This window comes from Staurois parvus, unplaced genomic scaffold (genome assembly GCF_062004578.1).
Source record: "Staurois parvus isolate SC_StPar_1 unplaced genomic scaffold, SC_StPar_1.0 ptg000011l, whole genome shotgun sequence".
Taxonomy (NCBI): Eukaryota; Metazoa; Chordata; class Amphibia; order Anura; family Ranidae; genus Staurois; species Staurois parvus.
Window position 1 is genome coordinate 4,519,614 of NW_028317807.1, and position 20,110 is coordinate 4,539,723.

At 39.8% G+C, this 20,110-nt stretch overlaps 1 protein-coding gene, 1 long non-coding RNA gene and 1 pseudogene across 3 annotated transcripts in view; 1 reads left to right on the plus strand and 2 right to left on the minus strand.

Annotated features, from left to right (window-relative positions):
- The window catches only part of LOC149473724 (uncharacterized), a 45,540-nt gene that overhangs the window by 16,954 nt on the left and 8,476 nt on the right, over positions 1–20,110 (plus strand). Inside the window, exon 2 of the long non-coding RNA XR_016311738.1 lies at positions 13,565–13,623. This is a non-coding gene — a long non-coding RNA (uncharacterized LOC149473724). The remainder of the gene's footprint in view (positions 1–13,564; positions 13,624–20,110) is intronic.
- Positions 4,568–20,110, minus strand: part of HYCC2 (hyccin PI4KA lipid kinase complex subunit 2) — a 174,678-nt gene continuing 159,135 nt past the window's right edge. The window contains exons 13-14 of one of the 2 annotated variants that reach the window (XM_089670255.1): positions 18,961–19,095; positions 4,568–8,050 (exon numbers count right to left, since the gene is read on the minus strand). In XM_089670255.1, the coding sequence (XP_089526381.1) occupies positions 7,458–8,050; positions 18,961–19,095 (728 nt within the window). In that variant the 3' untranslated portion in view covers positions 4,568–7,457. The remainder of the gene's footprint in view (positions 8,051–18,960; positions 19,096–20,110) is intronic. The other variant, XM_089670262.1, reaches the window with a different exon arrangement.
- Positions 17,763–17,875, minus strand: LOC149473726 (U2 spliceosomal RNA; annotated as a pseudogene).

Sequence of the window (20,110 nt, forward strand, 5' to 3'; positions counted from 1 at the left end):
GTGGGAACCTTTAGTAAAGCAGACATTTTTTTGGTGCATTTCCCAGATCTGTGCCTTGGAATAATACTGCAGGCAGTTCATTTTCATAAGCTCTGCAGGCAGTTCATTTTGACCTCATGGCTTTTGCTCTGATATAGTATGCATTGTCAGCTGTGAGGACTTTTATAGAGAGGTGCATGCCTTTCTACATCATGTCCAATCAATTTTAATTTGCCACAGGTGGACTCCAATCAAGGTGTAGAAAAATCTCAGCAATGATCAAGAGAAATGGGAGGCACCCAAGTCAAATTTCAAGTGTTGTTGCAAAGGGTCTAAATTCCTTTTGCCAATGTGATATTTCAAGTTTTTCTTTTAAATAAATTCCCAGACATTTCTAAAATTCTGTATTCACTTTGTTATTATGGGGTATGGAGTGTAGATTAATGAGGGGGAAAAAAAAGAATTTAAACAACTGTACTATCAAGCTGCAACATAACAAAATTAAAAAAAAAAATGAAGGGAGTCTGAAAACTTTATGAATGCACTGTATAACATAAATTAGCAAAGTAATTATTATTTTGATTGATAAACAATTGATTTTTACCTTTCCTACAGTATTACATTTGCCAGAAAATGAAGTTGTGCTTTAAATCGCTAATTTAAAGCTAAAATTCAGATAAAAAAAAAACAGAACAAAAAGAACTTACCACTAGGAATACACCGATACCATTTTTTGATCGGCGAGTACGAGTATCAATACTTTGGTCAAGTATTCCCCGATACTTTGCAGTGCAATTTGCGTCCATATAAAATGTATGGATGTAAATTGCACTGCAAAGAATAGCATGTGATTGGTGTCGGCTATCAGGTGGAGGATGGAGGTAGATACTCCGGATTCTCAGTTGTAGGACAGACGAAAAAGCCAGGACAATGCTCCAGATTCTCAGATGTAGGAAAGGAAAGAAAGCTGCGGGATCTGAAATCCCTGCGGCTTTTTCTTCTGTCCTTGCAGGGATGACAGTACAGGCTAAACGACTTCTGATTGGTCAGCACCGTGACAATGCTGACCAATCATAAGCCATTTAGCCTGTACTGTCACCCCTACACTGAGAGGAGAGAAAGCCACAGGTATTTCAAGTCCCTGCGGCTTTCTCTCCTCTCCTACAGCTAGGAATCCAGAGCATCTGCTTCCATCCTCTGCCTGATAGCCGACAACAATGTATACATCCCCACACAATCCATCACTCTCACTCTCCGCTCAGCATGGAATCGGTGCAGGGAGGTTTCCCGCACCGCTTCTATGTGAACTCAGGCTGACAAGCCTGGGTTCACACAGAAGCAGTGGGGAAACCTCATGTGATTTGGGCAGGAATAGCATTCCTGTTCAAATCGCATGCTATTCTCTGCAGTGCAATTTGCCTCATACATTTTGTATTGACGCAAATCGCACCGCAAAGTATCAGTTTTGTATAGGGAGCATTTTCAGGAGTATGAGTACTCGTGAAAATACTCAATATCAGCACCGATACTGGTATCGTTATCGATGCATCCCTACTTAACACCAATTCATTTTATATTCTGTTCCCTAAACTGCTACCCTCTGTTATGCCAGCTTGCTTCTACATTAAGCAAATGTTTTTTACATCTGGAGGGATGCAAGGGGGAGTACTGCTCCTGCTATAATTCTGATCCACTCAGATGTAAGTGTCGTAGGTCTCAGACCCCAGAGCTATGGTCATGTCTCCACCTCCCTCTCCTCTTGTGTTTATCAAAAGTCCGGCTATACCTAAAAGCACCATTCAACTGCAGTTTGGGAATTCTGAATAACTGGACTGCTGTCTGTATCTTTAAAGAAGCTTTTAGCAAGTTTCAAGCTGTGCTACCATCTCCAGCCAAAACTTTTTTACAGGTTAGGGAAGGTTCAAAACTTCTGCCAGGTTATTGTTGCAGTCTTTGTTCCTCCTGATGAGATATTCCTTCACTTCTTGCCCTCACAAGAGTAGGCAGGTACAGAGGCAGCAAAAAATGCAGGTTACAATTGATGCTCTTTAGATCAGTTTTACAAGTGAAAGCAGTATTAAACCCAAAAGCAAACATATATCATAATGTAGCTTACAAATTCTTAAATATGATGGCTGTAATAGGTTCCTATTTTAGGCTATCTTCTACTTTCATCTGGTATTCCAGCCAGCAAATCTGTTTTTCACTTCACAAAATCCAGCAGAATGTATCAGTTTACATGGATGAGAGAAACCATTTAACACTGGCAGGAGTGGTTAAAATGATTAGCTTTTGTTTATTCATGTAAAACTGATTATAAAGTGTGAGGTGAAGTTTGGTTTCAATGTGTTAGTGGTTTTAAAGCTGCCAATACATTTAACACTTCCAATGACAATGCTGCTGTCTGCTGTGCTTTCTATGCTCAGTTCTCCAAAGATGTGTCTCACTAATACAGGAGGTGTGTTACTGGCCAGATCACCAGGTGAATATGGAGAGGAAAAAGCCAAAGAATAGAAAACGAATGCAGTCACCACATCTAATGATTGGTAAGCTGCAATTACATTTTTGGTTTTAGTACTGCTTTAAGTAAGACCCCCGAATGTCCCCATGTATGATGGTTTAAAGTAGGAATATCAATATAATAGTACAAAGATCAGGTCTGTGTATCATTTAAAGGACATTACTTAAACCTGCTACTGAACCTCGATTCACAAATCTGCTGCTTTAAAACTGCAAGTCTTTAGTGCCAGCAATGGCATTCTGCTCTGATCTTCCAGATTGTCTGGATTTCCTCGCAGCCTTCCATAGGCCCAGGATATAAAAGAACAAAAGCAAAGGCAGCAACCAGAGCAACCAGCACTTCACAGTTAGAGGTTGGAGGATAGGGGGAACAGAAGTGGGCAGAATTAGCACCCTACACCCACCTTAACCTAGTTCACAGACCGGGAAATAAAGGAACACTGCCTTAAAGTAAACCAGTCACAAAGCTTGGCCATTCAGAGTATATAATTAAAAAAAAAATCAGATGACACCTTCATTTAAAATTATAGGTAAATCCTATTAAAGTCAAGGTCTGTCCTCTCACCTTCTGAGGTTTCCCATTGGTCAATGACGACGAATCACTTTAACAAATAAACTGGGAGGATCCTGGGGAGAGAGGGATAGCTGCCAAGCTGGACATTTGTAGGATAAGATCTGCATGTGCAGATATCTGCAGTTTGCATTGATGTTATCGTTTGGTTACGTAGTTTTTGATCATATGACTAGTTTGAATTGCCCAGCTTTGTAACCGTTTGCACTGAAAAAGAATTCTAGTGATATATGCATTTCAACATACAGGAAGTAATGCAACATAATCTATGTGTTTAGTTACGGATTTGAGATCTGTAGATTCACTTAGAAAAATATATGCTTGCCTATTGTACATCAACATACATTAACAATGGCTATTCAATAATCTTAAAAGGAATTGATTGTAAAGGGTCACTGTACCCAAATTAAGTGCTGCTGTTAAATGGATTTATATAAATATGATTTTAATAACATTAATATTGTACATTAGTTTCTGGAGGTTATCAGGGAGTGATATTATCCAATGCACAGCCGATTTGTTGTAATTTAACTTTTCTGGAGAACATGATCAGATACCATTTTGGTACCTCTTTTTTGCCTCAAATGTTAGCTTAAAAAGAGCAAAAGAAATTCTACTATCTTAGTTTTTGTACAGATTTAGGAACTTTTTGGTTATTGTTTTATGGTATAGTAGGGCTTACCAGTCACTTCTATACAGACAAGGCAGCCATCTTGTGTGTTGGCTCAGTATCTGTAAGAACACAGCTCACATGACAAGAAACAAATGGGATCATTTCTGTACTATCAAGTGTTGGGAAACAAATATAGTACCTGCTGCTTTTATTGTGGTGAATAGAGGGTCAGATATCACCTGAAGTCTGACAGTTACTGGCCTGTCACCTGCCTAACATTTTTAGGCAGACGCAGACATATTAGCCTATATTTCCACTTTAGGCTACACATTATAATCTGACTGTACAATCTTTTTTATATCTACCAAAATCTATGTAGTTCAAGGGCCTGTTTGACTGGATACAACTTGGAATGGTAATTTTGGTAGGTTGTCATGCTCCACAGTTTTAGTACATCTACATGAGATTGTCCAAAGATTATACTGTCAGATTGTAACATGTATGGTGAAGCTTAAAGCAGACCTTCAATTGCTAGATGCACCAAAGCATCAAACTCTCCCCTCCACCTCTATACTGATACCTCTCTCTTGCTCAAACGAGCGTCGTGATGCCATCCAAAGGTCCAGATGTAGTGTTTTGTGTACCTGTGGTAGAGTGGATATTAAGGAGGAGATGAGCGGAAAGCTGTAGAAAGTGGCGATGGACATACACAGGAGACCCTCATGTTCCATTAAAGGGACAAAGGCATATTATTACTGAGCAATTGTTGTGATGTCATAGGGTGGAGGTGAGGGGACATCTAGTGGTGGTGGTACAGTCACTTAATGTAACTGGATCAAGCACAAGCGATGATACACATTTAAGAAATAGGACTGTTCAATCAATTGATGGCAGAGGACTTTCATTTTATTAATTATTTTTGATGAACGTTTATTCAATAGTACAGTTATTTTATGTGGGGGGTTTTTTGTCTGCCCCTATCTTGCAACTGCTATTCTTGCACAAGTGAGACTGACTGCTTCATCACTCCTTGTATGTGCATATCACACACCCCAGAATGCTCCAAGTTGCATTAATATGGCTGGAGGTGAGTTGGGCCGGCCATGAAATATCAGGGGTCTGTGCTGCCTAAACCAGGAAGAGGCAGCTGGCACCCGATGACATCAACAACAAAAATGGCAGCACAAGACCTGACTTGTGACACCAGCTCAAGTCAAAACTCTGGATTCACTGGTTGGGTGAACATGTTAATTGGGCATAACACTGAAAAAAAAAAATTAACGGGGGGGGGGGGCAGTGATGCTCCTCTTTAGGCGAGTGGCAGTAGCAGTATTTCTGGTAAGCACACCTCTCACCTTGTGATGTTTGCTCTTAGGAAGGTCTTTCAGTTTCAAATATTCATGTTTTCTAAGCTGCACTGTGAACTAGATAGGCTACTAAATAGTGCAAATGGATGAATCTCCTGTTGTGGCTATTGAATGCAGATTGTGACCACTGCGGGCTGTCAGAATACCTAAACAGAGCCTGAATCTGATTGGATGCAGGTTCTGTTTGGCTCACAATTTTTCACCCGGCTCCTTTAATTTTTATTAGAAGGATGTCGGGTGGAGAGGTACCAGCAGGGCCACTCACTGATCAAATTTCAGCCAGTATGACAAGGTCAAAATTCAGTCAGTGTATGGCCTGCTTTACTCAAAGTAACCATTTGAATTTCACTTTACTGTAATAAGTAAAAGATTAATTCTGAAAGTTTTTCTATGGGATTATGCACTGTAACACATTTCATGTACTGGTTAAATAAACCTTATCAAGACTCTCAGTGCATGTATAACACAAACTCAGCCACATTCTAGAAAATATCAGAACACATTTTACAATTAAAGGAAAGTAACATATGGAAGCTACTGCTTCATCAGCTCAGCCAAATCAACACTGACCTTGACGCTGAGCCAACCATTGCATCAGCTGTCTTCAGCTAAAGAAATAGGTCTGCATATACAATTATAATCGTTTATATTATTGCCACTTCCATAGCAGCAGCCCAGTAGACAGGACTTACAGCCAGCATTACATCCACTTGTTAATACAGTATACTGGTCCCTTCTGAACTTCCTTTAGGGGTGCCAGTTAGCAGCTACTTTTTCCAAGCTTCATTTGATTGAGAACTGCAAGTTAGGCTGTTGCTATTCTGAGTTATCCAGCATAAAGAAGACAGACATTAGAATCTTTCTTAGCATATGTCAAAACACAAAAGTATGTCACTTTAGAGCAATACACAGCATGATAGAGCACATCTGTGCGCACCAGTAACCAGCTATTATTTTTATAGGGCAAGAAGACAGGCCTTATCAGAATGAATAGCTAGTACGCAACACAATGTCAAGTCTTGGTTGTTAGCATCTACAGCTAACAATAACTTAGTTGCCCAAAACAAATTACAGAAGATTGTAGTTTGCTCTCTAGACAGTAACAATGTAAACATCTAAAAGCCAAGGGACACTAGCAGGCTAGTACTGCTCCAAAAAACGAGCTACTGGACAGGAAAATAACATCTTCAACCACACAGTACTCTTATGGATAATGTAACTAGTTTCCAAATGCTGCCATTGAACAACCCAATACATTTACAGCTAGATTAGCAGAAGGAAAGCTAAAACAAATAATCTTGCTTTAATGGGTTGTTGGTGATTGTGGGAGTCACACAGCACTAATCAGCACACCCACTATCCCCACCCTTCCAAAATCATGTAAGTCTAGGGATGTTATCACAACTTACAAAACAAATGGTCAATATCAATGGCAGTGTGGTCAAGAGGCTTACCAAAAGGACAGAGAACACAATATCATTTTGTACAACAGCAATTCCAGCAGGCTGTATAACACTCCCTGATGTGTTCTCATACCTTGCCTGGCTGGATTGGAACAAACACCATGAGTGGGTTTGAGATCTTTATAGATACTGGGAAAAAGGGATTTAGGGGAGCAGCTGAGAGGGCTCTTCGGCTGATTGCAAAAGAAAAGACAGCCTACAGAGTCCCTCCTTTTACCCGACATTGAACTTGACATCCAACTGCAAGCATTAGCCAGTAGGTAAAGTGAACATCCTAAAAAGACAATCTGGTTTTCATTTAGGTTTTTTTTTGTCCAAGTTTAAATCCTTAAGTCAGACAAACCCCACATAGGGAGGGAAGACGCATATGTTGGGAAATGGAAAATGAAGCAAACCAAAATCTAAATATATCTGTTGTCAACAGATGATAAATGCGATCTACTGAAGTACATGTTTGCTGAAGATTACCAGAAATAATCAGTAAATTGGATTGTCCAAAGTCACAGTAAACAAACAGATGTAACCTCAGATATTGAAACTCGTTTCACAAACTCAAAGATCCAATGACATTTAAAGTAGGTAACATGGACATGTGGTAGATGAAGACATTGTGTAACTTGAGTGCAAGCTATAAGCACATTCCCAAAACTTCCTTGAAGTTGACCATCTTTCTGGCAAAACTTCATTGCAGACTCACAGTGATGAAATGGGATTTTTCCTAAATTGCACTTCACCCAGAAAAGGGAAGAAAATTGTGGGAGTTTGGACGAGAAAAACTGCATGTATGTAGAATTGGGATTAGGAATTTTGGGACAGTAATTTGTATTGCTCTTGCTTTGCATGAACACAATTTTATGAGGGAAATCAATAAGATTTGGAACTCAATAACATAATTTTTTCTTCCTATGCAAAGCTGCACAGTTTCTATAAGACAGCAGGGGAACCTACACTTGGGAGATTAACTGCATATTGAAACTTGGGGATCGAGACTGTTTGGTCAAGGGGGCACCAGCAGATAATAGGTCTTTGCCCTCTCCTGCTTGGCCTAATCGGTCCTCTTGTAAGCTTATTGTTGAAAATCGGTTGGTGTTGCAAGTGGAAAGGTTTGTCACTCCATCTATCCCACCACTTCCACCAGCCTGACTGCCATTAACATAATCAAAAGATTTACTGGATGAAGTGCTGGAGGTTCGGATCAGACTAAGACTATTTGCTTTTGGCACCACGTGGCCTGCTGGGAGGCTCAGGTGCTTTTTCATAGGTGATAGCTCAATCGCTTCAAGTGAAGTATCTGCAGCTGTGGGAACAGGCTGTTTTCTAGGTGTGGTCTCCCGACTTTCATTAGGCTTTGATGGACTAGGTTGTTCTTTCTCTTTGACTGATCGCACGCTGCCACCTTTTCTTGAACCACTTCGAGATGAAGAGGTCGTTTGCTTGGCTCCAACAGGCTGGCTACTAACGGAGGCCCCTGATGAGAAACCTTCATCTGCATCATTAAGATTAATAGAGTCCTCTCCAGTAAAGGTGCCTTCAAGTCCTAAAATAAAAAAAACAATGTAAATTATTTCCTTGTAGCACACAAGGTGTTACTTAAGTTAAAGTGAACTTCTTCATGGCCCAAGCATAAAAGTATAGTGATACATTCATAATCTACTCTGTAAACTGTTTCAAATGCACTACTTTATTACCCAGAAGAATTGCTTATACACAGTATATATGCAAATGTAGACATTTTTTCAAATGTCAACAGCTAAGCACTCATCTCCATCTCTAACCTCTTCGCCTAGATATATTCAGGAACACTAAAGACTTCACCTTCTCTATGCTGTAAAAGATGACAGCACCTTAGAGGAAATAGAGTCTCTGAGAAAAGACTAGAACAGAGTTTGCATTCATTGATTATACACCCAATGAGTTTTTCAAAGCTTAACAGTTAATATCTAGCAGTAGTTTCTTTAAACTGCAAAGAAATGGGTTTCTTTAATCTTCTCTATATATTATTATATTTTCCTAATTGGTCTTACAAATACAAAGAAGAATAGACTTTTTAAAATAAGACACTTCAAGGCATAACACTTTGCCTATTTTGCTTCTTTTCTTCATAGCACAGTATGCTGTCCTTTGACACAGGTGTACATTATCAGAGCTGCTTATATGGTACAGTTGGCAGTACTACTTTGCTTCTTGCTGCTCTGTCTCAGCTGCAATCAGTGAGGAGGAAAAACCATAAAACAGGCTTGAAAAGTCAGTCTAATCTAATATCTGATATTGTTAATAAAGGCAAAAAAATCTAAAGCACTAAAATTATCCTCACAATGAAGGAGAAAATTATCCTTGCATTGAGGATACTTTAACTAGAAATGAAAATTGTGAACTAGAGCTGGAGTTTTAATTTTCAATAAAGATGCATAGAATCCCTAATTAAAGCAACCGTGATTCTTACTCAACAATATCAAACTGAAAGTACCCTGCAAAAGAAGAGGAGTAATATTCATCTAAGAGGTGGCATGTTGAATCTGTGCCCTCTTGGAGAACCCTGAGCACCACTGCTATTTGACATTTCTGGGTATGCCTGCGTGTCCACCAATGGCTCCTAAGGTTCCTCCTCCCACTGACCTCTATGTCACTACTGTGTCATGTACGGGGTTGGCAGGTGGTACCACAGCAACCAGTGGGGGGACATGGTCGCTTTAAATTCACTTGTAGTGTTGGCCATCATCCTTTGACAGAGACTTTCAAGGTAAACCCAACAAAAACCTGGGCAATTTAAACAGGGCACATAATGAAAAATGAATAGGCAGAGATTACCTTCAAAAAAATAAAAGCAAAGTTAAAATGTTCAGAATGCTCAGCACACACTGAAATTGTGTGCAAATCAAAGTATAGACACCTTCTGGATCCTATCAAACAAAACCTTTACTTTTCTTAGTCTAAGAAAAAGTTTTCTTTAGGTGCCATGTTTACCTATCTTCCATCCAAAGAGGCAATAACATGATAGCCAAGCCCTACTAACCTAAAGTTTCCACAGCATTATGCAGGGACTTTCCTATTATTTTATGGAAGCAAAGACTAGCCACACTGGTCCAAAACCAAAGAGGTACATGACTGTCCACGTACTCAAAGTCATTTTTTCATTCTGAAATGGCATTAGGTTTCACATGACCAGTTTCGATGCAAACAGTGCCCTGTAAACTTCAATTGCAGCGTATCTTAAAAACACTGCATTATAAAGAAATTGAGCCGCTGAAGAGCAAGAAAATTAAAATGAGCATGCCCAAAATTTGTAATGAATGAGATGATGTATGCAGCTAAGCATAAACATTTTTCTTTGTGTAGATAGCGCAAACTGTCATTTCCTAGTGTTAAATAAACCTCCGCCCAAAAAAATATATATTTTTGCTTAAAAGGAAGCTAAAGGTCAAAATGATACCACAGCAGTCCCAATGTTTAAGTTCTTTGTGTCCAGTGAAGTTTGTCGTGATCTATTGTACTCACTGCCCCTGCTGATCAATGTTTTTAAGGACTCCCTACTGAAGCCAATGGGGCCAAAAACCTCTGACAAGGAGGCAGCATCATGTTCACTGAGTGGAGTAGAGCACTAGAAGACATCACTGGATTGCCACATCACAGACTGCCATAGTACCCTCTACCAGAATCAAAATTAAACATTTTCCAGACAGGTCCTAAAGTAAAACTAAAATGTTAGCAGTAACAAATAAAACTATCACATCAAATATAGCACATTCCATTTATAATAATCAATGCATCGAATGGCTGAAAGCCCCACCTACCTGTTTAAGTCCTACAATGGCCATCAGTTCCCTAGGATACAGCTCACCCGATGGAAGTGCAGGCATAAGGATTTAGTGCAAGCACATATACACACACACAGAGCTTTAGGTGTATTAGCAATGATACCATGCAGACCCATGCAAGCCAGTAACTAATCAAACATGCAATGGGAATTTTCAAACTAGTGGAACTGTATGGTATACAACATAACTGAACCTCTGAAAAAGGTCTGTGTGCCGCTTTTAAGGAACTGTTCTTTATACCACTGAACCACAGTTTAAGTGAATAACATGATTATCATCTTACAATGGCATTTAAAAGTCAGTGGGTTAGATTAGGCAGCAAGTAAACATGTTGTCCCTGAAACTGATGTGTTGAAAGCACAAAAATAGGCATTGCAGTTTGTTGTGTATGGGGCTGCGTAGCTGCAGACCGATAAGGGTACCCATGCTGACCTATGTCCACTGTCAATAGCACCTACAATGGGTATGTCAGCGTCAGAACTGGACCACTGTGCAATAGAAGGTGGCTTAGTCTGACAAATCATGTTTTTAATGGCACCATGATGCACAGTATGGGAAGAAGGCAAGCCGGCGGAGTCAGTGTGATGCGCTGGGCAATGTTCTGCTGGGAAACCATGGGTCCTGCCATTCATGTGGATATTACTTGACATGTACAACCTACCAAAACACTGCTGTTAACAAAGTAAACCCCTTCATGAAAACGGTATTCCCTGATGGCAGTGGCCCCTTTCAGCAGGATAATGTGCCCTGCCACACTGCAAGAATGGTTTGAGAAACACAATGTGTTTGAGTTGTTGACATGGCCTCCAAATTCTTCAGATCTCAAACCAATCAAGCATCTGTGGGATGTGCTTTAAAAACAAGTCTGATGCATGGAGACCTCAAATCACCACTTACAGGACTTAAAGTATCTGCTACTGACAGCTTGGTACCAGATACCACAGCATAACTTCAGAGGCCTAGTGGCATTCATGCCTCAATGGGTCAAGACTGTTTTGGTTGCAAAAAGGGGACCTAATCAATATTAGGTGGGTGGTCATAAAGTTATAGCTGATTGGAGTACACAATATAAGTGAAAGATCTGCTAAGCTAAGTGAAGAGTTGGCAAGCACCCAAACAACCTTATGCATGAGGCAAACAGTGCAGAAGTTTGACAAACCCAGCAATGGATCATTCATTTCCAGTCAACATGAAACATTTACAGATGAGAAAGTAAGCACTAAGAGGTAAAGAACTACTATTAACTTAGACAGAAATCACTTTGTCTCTTTATCCATACAGCACCAATCCTTCTATTATCAATAATGCATAGCAAAAAATGCAACAGATGCAACTTTTCTTTCAGCATTAGCTCTCTGCTACAAACAATAATACATCAGTGTGGAGTACATTATCTTCCTCCAGGATTGTGTTTAGCTTCTACCATTAAAGAGTTTTCTACAAGATTAATAGCATACGTTAATCATCTATGTGCGCTCAATATACAGTATGTGCCCCACACGCCTATGTTGCCATATCAAGAGTGAGAAATGCCTTTTCTGTATGTTTAGATTCATACACAAGAGCAGAAAACTGTCCCAAAGGATTCCACTCACTGCCCTTGACCTTCAGAGCCATTAAGATAACGGTGTTTGGGATTTTTTGAAGCCCCAATTGGGCTTCAAGTGTTGGTGTTCCATGTTTATTGAATTAGTTTAGTTTGAATTTTTGTTGGACCTTTCCAGTTCTCAACAGAACAAACTGAATTGCGAACAATCTGATTGGGTCACGATTAGAGTTCTTGACTAAAGACAGATTCTACAGTTTTAAGTAATTGAGAAAAGCAGTAACTCACCTTTTATTAGAAGACAACAGTGTAATGACACTGTTTTTTTTCTCATTTGCATTGTGCACATTGGTAAATTAAAACATTTGGGATTATCAGAACTTTAGACATTGCTGCAGGAGTCCATTGTGCATTCAAGGAAATATGTCATCGTCAGAATAAACATGGCTAAACCTTTCAAGGTTTCAAATTACTAATAAAACTAACTGCATCATGCATAGAATGAAGCTTAAATTATAAATGTAAACTTGACAATAGGAAAATGTTGGTGTGATGACAAGGACAAAAGATTAACAATTACAGATCTTAGTAATGAGAAAAGCAGTACTTTTGGCCTCCCTTTACTTCATTTCCCTATAAAACAAGACTACTGGGTGACAACTTCCAGGTTGAAGAGAGAGCGCCAACACTGTGTATGCTCATTTCCAGGTCAGAATCCACTTTGCCAGACAGCATACTATGCAAAAAGCCAGTCTGGTAGACAACACGCAGCATTCATATCACCAATGACAGAAAAAAAAAAAGGGATCTACTCATCATAGCTACAATCACACCAAATCTTATGAACCATTGCCTACCAACTTGGATGACTTATGTTTAAAGTGTTACTAAACCCAGGACCCTGCATTCACTATATCTGGTCTCCTACAGTACACAGAACATGGAAATGCAATTATTTTAGTAAATATAAACTGCTAAATACCTTTTCCCATCAGCAGTTAGAGCAGTCTTGTGACTTCTATGAGTGTTCAATAGAGCACTGGTTAAAGCTTCTGTCTGCTCTAGGAGGATGTGGAACCCCTGACCTCTGTCTGGACAGTGCTGATTGGCCCTGTACGGATCACATGAACTCTCCCAAGAAAAAGAAAAAAAAACCCTCTGTAGCGATACAAACCAAACTGAGCATGTGCGGAGTGTGTCCACACGATATGTCAGGAGATAAGAGGGGGACACCGGAAGAAGGGGAGGATCAGAGAAGTTAAGATCAAACAGCATTTTTACACAGTACAGAAAATTAACCCCCTTAGGTTCAGGGAGTATGACTGGCATGCTTTACTGCATATACAGACGGATTTTTACTGTTGTGGGTTTAGTAACATTTTAATTTGTATGTGGAGAAAGCATCACATTGTCCATAAGGTGCAAGACACAATTAATGTTTGAAGAGATTTTGAAGGTACTGGAAGTTCTCTCTGACTAATGTGAATGACTTTGTGACTACCAAACATTCAATGCCACCTGTGCTACACTCTCAGAAGGTGCATTACATATGCTTGTATTAACTATATCCTGCATATAGTCCCCTACACCGCAATACACCCACATAATAATAGTTTAGAATCTACATTTTTTTTCTGTGTTTTGGTATCCTCTCATGCTCCTCTGTAATCACACTTTTGTTTTAACGAAGGTGATCTGAGTGGAGTGCTGGTGATGTCAAGAATGAAAGCTGCAATGCTGGACTAGTTGGTGAGTGGTCTCAAAAATACTTATCTCCAGAGATGGGTCATTTCGAACAAAGGTAAAGGGGTGTGCACAGGTATAGTGTCAAAATAATAGAAAAAGAGTAACTAGCAGTCAGAAAACACTATTCATATTAAGCCTCTGCATGTATGTTACCTTTGCACTATTCTTGTGTTCACCAAGCTCAGCTTTAAGGATCCATGCACACTAGCTTAAAAAAAATGCTGCTCCTAGTTTAGCGTTTTGACTGTAGAAGCAACTGTTATCCTACATGTCCATGCACATTAAGTGGGCTAGAGTCACTTTTTAATCTCAGCATTTAGAGGCAAAACCTTAAACGCTGCTAAACGCTCCATAATGCTAGTACTAAAATCACTCAAAATTAGCATTTTTTTTCTGCAAAGAGCACTGACTTTTTTTAAGCCAGTGTGCATGGATCCTCAAGCAAAACAAACACATGTTCTTTGAAGATAACATGTCAGATGTCATAACTTCTGTAGACTCCACAGGCAGAAATATAAGTGGAGTATCAGTGAGTGTTCCTCTTTTCTCCATGAAGTGTGAAGGATGTTGTACTGTCAAAGAATTCCATGGCAAAATTTACACAGGATATTAAGAATTGGAAACAGAGATAAACTAGGACAAAGCTTCGAAAAGTGTCTGCTCAAAAGTTGGGGAGACGCAAATGTGAGGATGCCAAGTGTCAAATCTCCTTTCAGCTCTTCAGAGCCATGCACATGCAGCCAAATAAAATCTGTGCTACCATTCTATAAAGATTGATAGGATTAGGAACTCTCATTTCAAATGTGTTTTGGGCTATAATATATTGCAAACATTTGCGGACATTACCATCACCAGTAAGGGTCTCAATTTACTAATTTTTTTTTCACTTATGCATCTTTTGAACCTGTATTTATTTGAAACATCCATTTGTTGGGGGAAAGTTCTTTTTTTGTTTGTACCAATGAAAGTGCCTGAATGTTTGAAAATAAAATGATTCCAATAAACCAATCTACACTACACAGCAGATCTTTTATTGAATTTATAAGAACCTAGTGTACTCTTCACAAGTGTGGGCTTTGACTGGATGCTATCGATCACTACAATTACCACTTACAAATAAGAATTCTTTATCAAAAAGTCTTAGATCACCTTAAACTATATTTTGTTTTATATGACATTAATGAGATCTGAATTTGTGTCAATGAACACAAGACTTCTGCCATGAAGCAAATCAGATCTATGTCTAAAGACGAAAATTTAATGGTGGTTAAAATGAAAGGGCTACAGGTTCGCTGTATAGTTAGAATAATGGAAAAATAGATAGATTGGGCCTTGTATGTCAATGTGAGGCTCATCTGTCTACAGAAGATAATTTCCCCAGGATGACAACCTCATTAATTCTGGATTTTTGCTGCAAGCATATTCATTACATAACTGGAACAAATAATCTTTTACATCCTGCTGCTCTTCAAACACAGCAAGTGAGGTAAATAAAAGATAACAGCTACATGTATTGTCATGCAAACTGTCACTAGCTTCTAAAAATTGATTTTAAAATGGGCCAGCGAGGTTTTCTGTATTTTAATCATATGCAAGTTTGCACACAAAGGCATATATTAGGGATATAAGGGAATGAAATGGAATTTCAGGAAAGAGACTAATTTCTGAAGATATACTAACCCTAAGGTAAGAGTTCAAGTAGATCCATCACATGGAGCTGGTAGTGTAGTTAAGTACAGCATCTGAAAGCAGGCATATTCAGACACCCAAGCATAACTCTTCCATCTTGAACTATTGCTGAAAACTTTGAAAGCCAGAGTTAAGATACTCCCCCACATTCTCCTCTTTATTCAGGAGAGGGTGTTTCCAGGGCACAAAGCAGGAAAAAAACTGGTGTAAGTAGCCCTAAAAACTAAATCACATTTCTTGCCACTGAAAGTTACTACTCAATTTTTACTCTAGCTTTTGTACATCAGCCAAGGAAAGTTAGATACCACAAATAATGTTAGGGAGTAACAAAGGCATACAAAGACCAAAGTTCCTAATTTGGTATTAATGTTTTGGATGACTGAATATGATTAGAGAATCTACCTTCTTGCCTCATTGCTCCATCATCCTTGCACAAAAGAATTAGTATTCTATATCTTACACTGATAGGAGTCAATACACATTTGATGCAGCTGTTTGCATTTTACTTAATTGTATTGGTGTTATGAATAAAGGGTGTAAACACCTAAATAGCCACAGAAATAGACAAATAGTCTGCATTAAGGATGCGCCGACAGTATTTCCATGTGTACTAATACAAATGTTCCCAATACCGGAAACCGATACTTTGTGGTGCAATTTGCCTCAGTAGAAAATGCAAATTGCTGCTCTTCATAGCCTGTGTTCACACAGGAGCGATGTGGGAAAGCTCCCTGCATCAATCCCATGCTGAGCGGAGAGTGGGCATGTGAGGGTGTATACCTTCTGGCAGATATTCCGTATTCTCAGCTGTAGAAGAGGAAAGAAAGCGGCGGGCATTTGAAATCCCCACTGATTTCTCTCCTCTCCTTGCAGGGATGACAGTTCGGGCTAGAGGGTTTTTGATTAGTCAGAACCATCACATGGACGGTGCTGACAAATCAAAAGCCCTCTAGCCCAAACTGTGATCCCTGCAAGGAGGGGAGAGAAATCCGTGGGGATTTCAAATCCCCGCTACTTTCTCTCCTCTCCTACAGCTGAGAGTATGGAGCATCTGCCACCAACTATACATCCCCCCACATTCTTCTCTCCCACTCTCTGCTGCGGGAAACCTCCCTGCACCGCTCCTGTGTGAATTCACATAGCAGCAGTGGGGAAACAACATGTGATTTGGACAGGAATCAAATTTCTGTTCAAATTAAATACTATTCTTTGCGGTGCAATTTGGGTCCATATATTTTGTATTGACAAAAATTGTACTGCAAAGTATAGCTATTGGCAAGTACTTACCCGAAAGGATCAGTACTCGTACTCGCTGATCAAAAATGGGTATTGGTGCATCTTTAGTCCGTGTATCATCATTTGCCTTTTATAAAGTGAATAAACCTGAATCTGCACGTTTCCATCAACAAATCCTACAGTGAAAATAAGTATCTCAATTTGAGTTTGTGAAAAAGTGTCAATATGAAATCCTGGTCTAATAAGCACACTACTATAATTTTATGATGGAACGGAGGGGTACTTTTTTTTTTGATGGGGGGGGGGGGGGGGAGTACTACCAAACTAAATTAAACTGTGTTGAAGTCATATCCTTGTCTTGTCAGCTACATGTTTTTTTTTTTTTTTTTAAGTCCGCAAACGTGCAAACTAGAACGAAAAACCCGTAAGTGATCACAAAAAAAGTGCAAGTGCGAACACCACACGAAAAAGTGCACTTAGGGGTGTGCTTTTGTCCTACCCCTAAAAGGGCTGGACCACTACCCTGATCCCCCGGGGCACGAAGCTCCTGACAGGGACAAGGTTCCCATTTGGTCCTCCTGGCCAAAAGGCCTGGTGGACCACCGTTCCTTGTGTCCAGCCGAAGCCGGACACCCAGTACTTGGTCAGGGGGCTCTCCCGCAGAGAAAACCCCCTAGGGATCAGGGGAGGAAGGAACCAAAAAGGCCACACATCCTCCCCCTAGACTTCCGGGAAGGCCCGAGGACCCACACCCTCCATCCTGTGAAAAACACACACAAAAGCAAGAAAAAGTGACAAAACGTGGGAGTGAATAAATTAAATAAATAGAAAATAAAAAAGTGGACCGTGCCAAATTGTGCACAGACCAGGCCCTGAGGCCTGTAGCAAAAATTGCCCTGGTGCTAGCCAAAAGGCCTGGTCCTAAGGGCGCTTGTGCAAAAAGAGTGAAAAACAGTGACCTTGTGCCATCTTCACACTGTGGGGTCCCACACCCAGGTGTTACTAGTGGCACCCCTGAGGGCGTCTACTCAGGGGGCACTGAGTTTGCGGACTTTCTGCCTTCCCAGCCCCTGGCCAGACAAGGTAGATCCGTCCAAATCAGGAGGCACTGGGTCCTTCAGGTCTTCTCGGGGGAATTATTCACGGGCCCCAGCTACTCGTGGGCACCACGCTTTCTGTCCCCCCGGTACTAGCCCTCCAGACCCCCATCATTCCAGTGAGGGTACTATACAACAGCCATCCCCGCAAAGCTAGAATGGCCAGGAGCACCCCCACTGGACACTGATAAGAACAGATACACTTGATCTTAGCCAAAAGGCCGAGAAGTGATAAGCTACATGTGCTGTGTACAGTCGCCAATACAACCGAATGGTAGAAAAACAGCTTCTGCATCAGCGTTTAACCTGGCAAGAGTACAGCCATTCACTTGCATTGGTGAGGCACAGGTGGTTCCTAGCATGAAAAAAAACACCAGGGATTTTACGCCTCAGCACACAGGAACTGCTAAATGTTTGTGTGGATAAGGCCTATGTTATGACTCTTTATGGAACAGATATACAGAGTGTAATCGAAGTACTGAAATGGTATCTTTCCTGAAGATAATGCTGCTCTAGTCTCTCTTTAGTGCTTTCAACAAGTTTAAAATCCTAGGCATTTGGTTATGTGAACTGTGTTGTAGAGGGGGTTTATGCCTTAGATCAGACAGCACAGATACATTTCTTCTCTGGAAAAAGTTAAGCCTGGTTATTACCCCAGCTTACCATCCTTGAAAGATTGTTAATGCAATTTACTGTTAACATTTGAATATTTACATTTGAATATTTAAATTTCATTTTAATCTATTTTTTCTTCCATATCTGTATGTCTCCCTATATAAAACTGTGTATTAAATGGCATAAATAAATAAGGGATGTCTTTAATCCATTTCTCCAGTTTTGTTTCCCTTCTTTCACACTAGAGGGCTGCAGTAAAATGATTAGGAGAAAACACAGTGTTTAATGTTTTTTGAGTAGCAAATTATTATTATTATACAGGATTTATAAAATGGGTTTCCAATTTTCGTAAGAAATTTCAACACAGGTTAAAATACTTGGACAACATAAAACTGATTTATTCCAGAACAAACACACTAAGAAATGAGAGTTCACCTTTTTAGCCTGCATGCTTCTTGAGATTTCCTGCGTGCATATGCATTTGCTAGCCATGCTAAGCTGCAATCATAGACTTGGCAGGTTCAATGAACAGAATTAATACCGGATACCTGATTATGAGCTTGAACCAGAGGCATGGAGAATCTAGCACACTCAAGAAAGTTATTAAATGCTCTGTAGAGAAGCAGTCTATGGAAATGCAGAGAGCAATGGTTATCCTCCATAAACTCTCTCACTAACTCCTGCTTTAAGACATCTGGCCTACCCTCAGTAGCAGCATCTGGAGATGTGTCGGGTGTCAGGTACACAAGAACATCCCCCTCACGAGTATCCCCTAGGCTTGGAGTGATGTGCAAGATCGGGGAGCCTGGATTCGAGTCGCTTGTGAGGTCAAAACCATCTGGGATGCAACACAGGAACAATTTAGAGTTTGTACAAAGAGTTGGATTCGTTTTATTTGCTTTGGCTTGTCCAAATAAAATTGGGATAAAGAAAAAGCTTGTGATGGGGACAGTTAAGTAAGTTTGCCAACTAAATCAAATGACCGTTACAATGTAAGAAATGATAAAAAAAATCATAAAATCAAAATAAGACAACTAGAGTCTTGAATATCATCTTTCATGTATTTGAAAAGTAGGTTTACATTTAAAACCAATAAATTAATTACCAGGACTATGAAAGAGAGCTAAAAATCATGAATGTAGAGGTTATGAAAAAAAAAAAAAAACAGTTAATTAAAGAACCCATACATTTCCAATGGTCTCAAAGGCAAACATATGAAAGAACTGCAAGGCTGGAAGATACAGTAGGAAAAACAAACAAAACTTTCACCTTAATAAATCCAATCATTGCAGCCAGATTATGCACAACAGAAAATAAAAAGACAAACATGATAGAACAAAGGGAATCATGAAACAGTAAACTGATGTGTTGCAATGGTCCATTAGCAATTGAACAAATGTAAAAATAACAAGCTGAAAGGCAGAAAGGTGAAAAGACTTTCACACTGATTTGGTTAATGTATTGGTTAAGCAAATGACAACACACTGCATTTATGATACTGAGCAGAGTTGGTGACCAGCAGGATTGAAAGAAGTTGTGACAAATGCTACGTATTAATTTTCCAGCAGTAATTCTAACAAAGGGCCTTCTACCTCTGTGAAAACCTCCTTTATGAGGTTGTCCCCAAAATGTGGTCATCTGACAGTAATTGCAAGACTGGACCACTTCATAACAAGGAAACAATAAGATTTATTAATGTAGAAAATATAGAGTACAGGACACAAGCAGAATATTCATACACCATGGGTTGTTGGTGTGTACATTCAGGTGGTTGGACACTGGCAAAGCTTTAAAGCACACACCCCTTGGGCGCTTTTCCTACAACTCTACCGCAATCCATGAGTCCTCAGTTT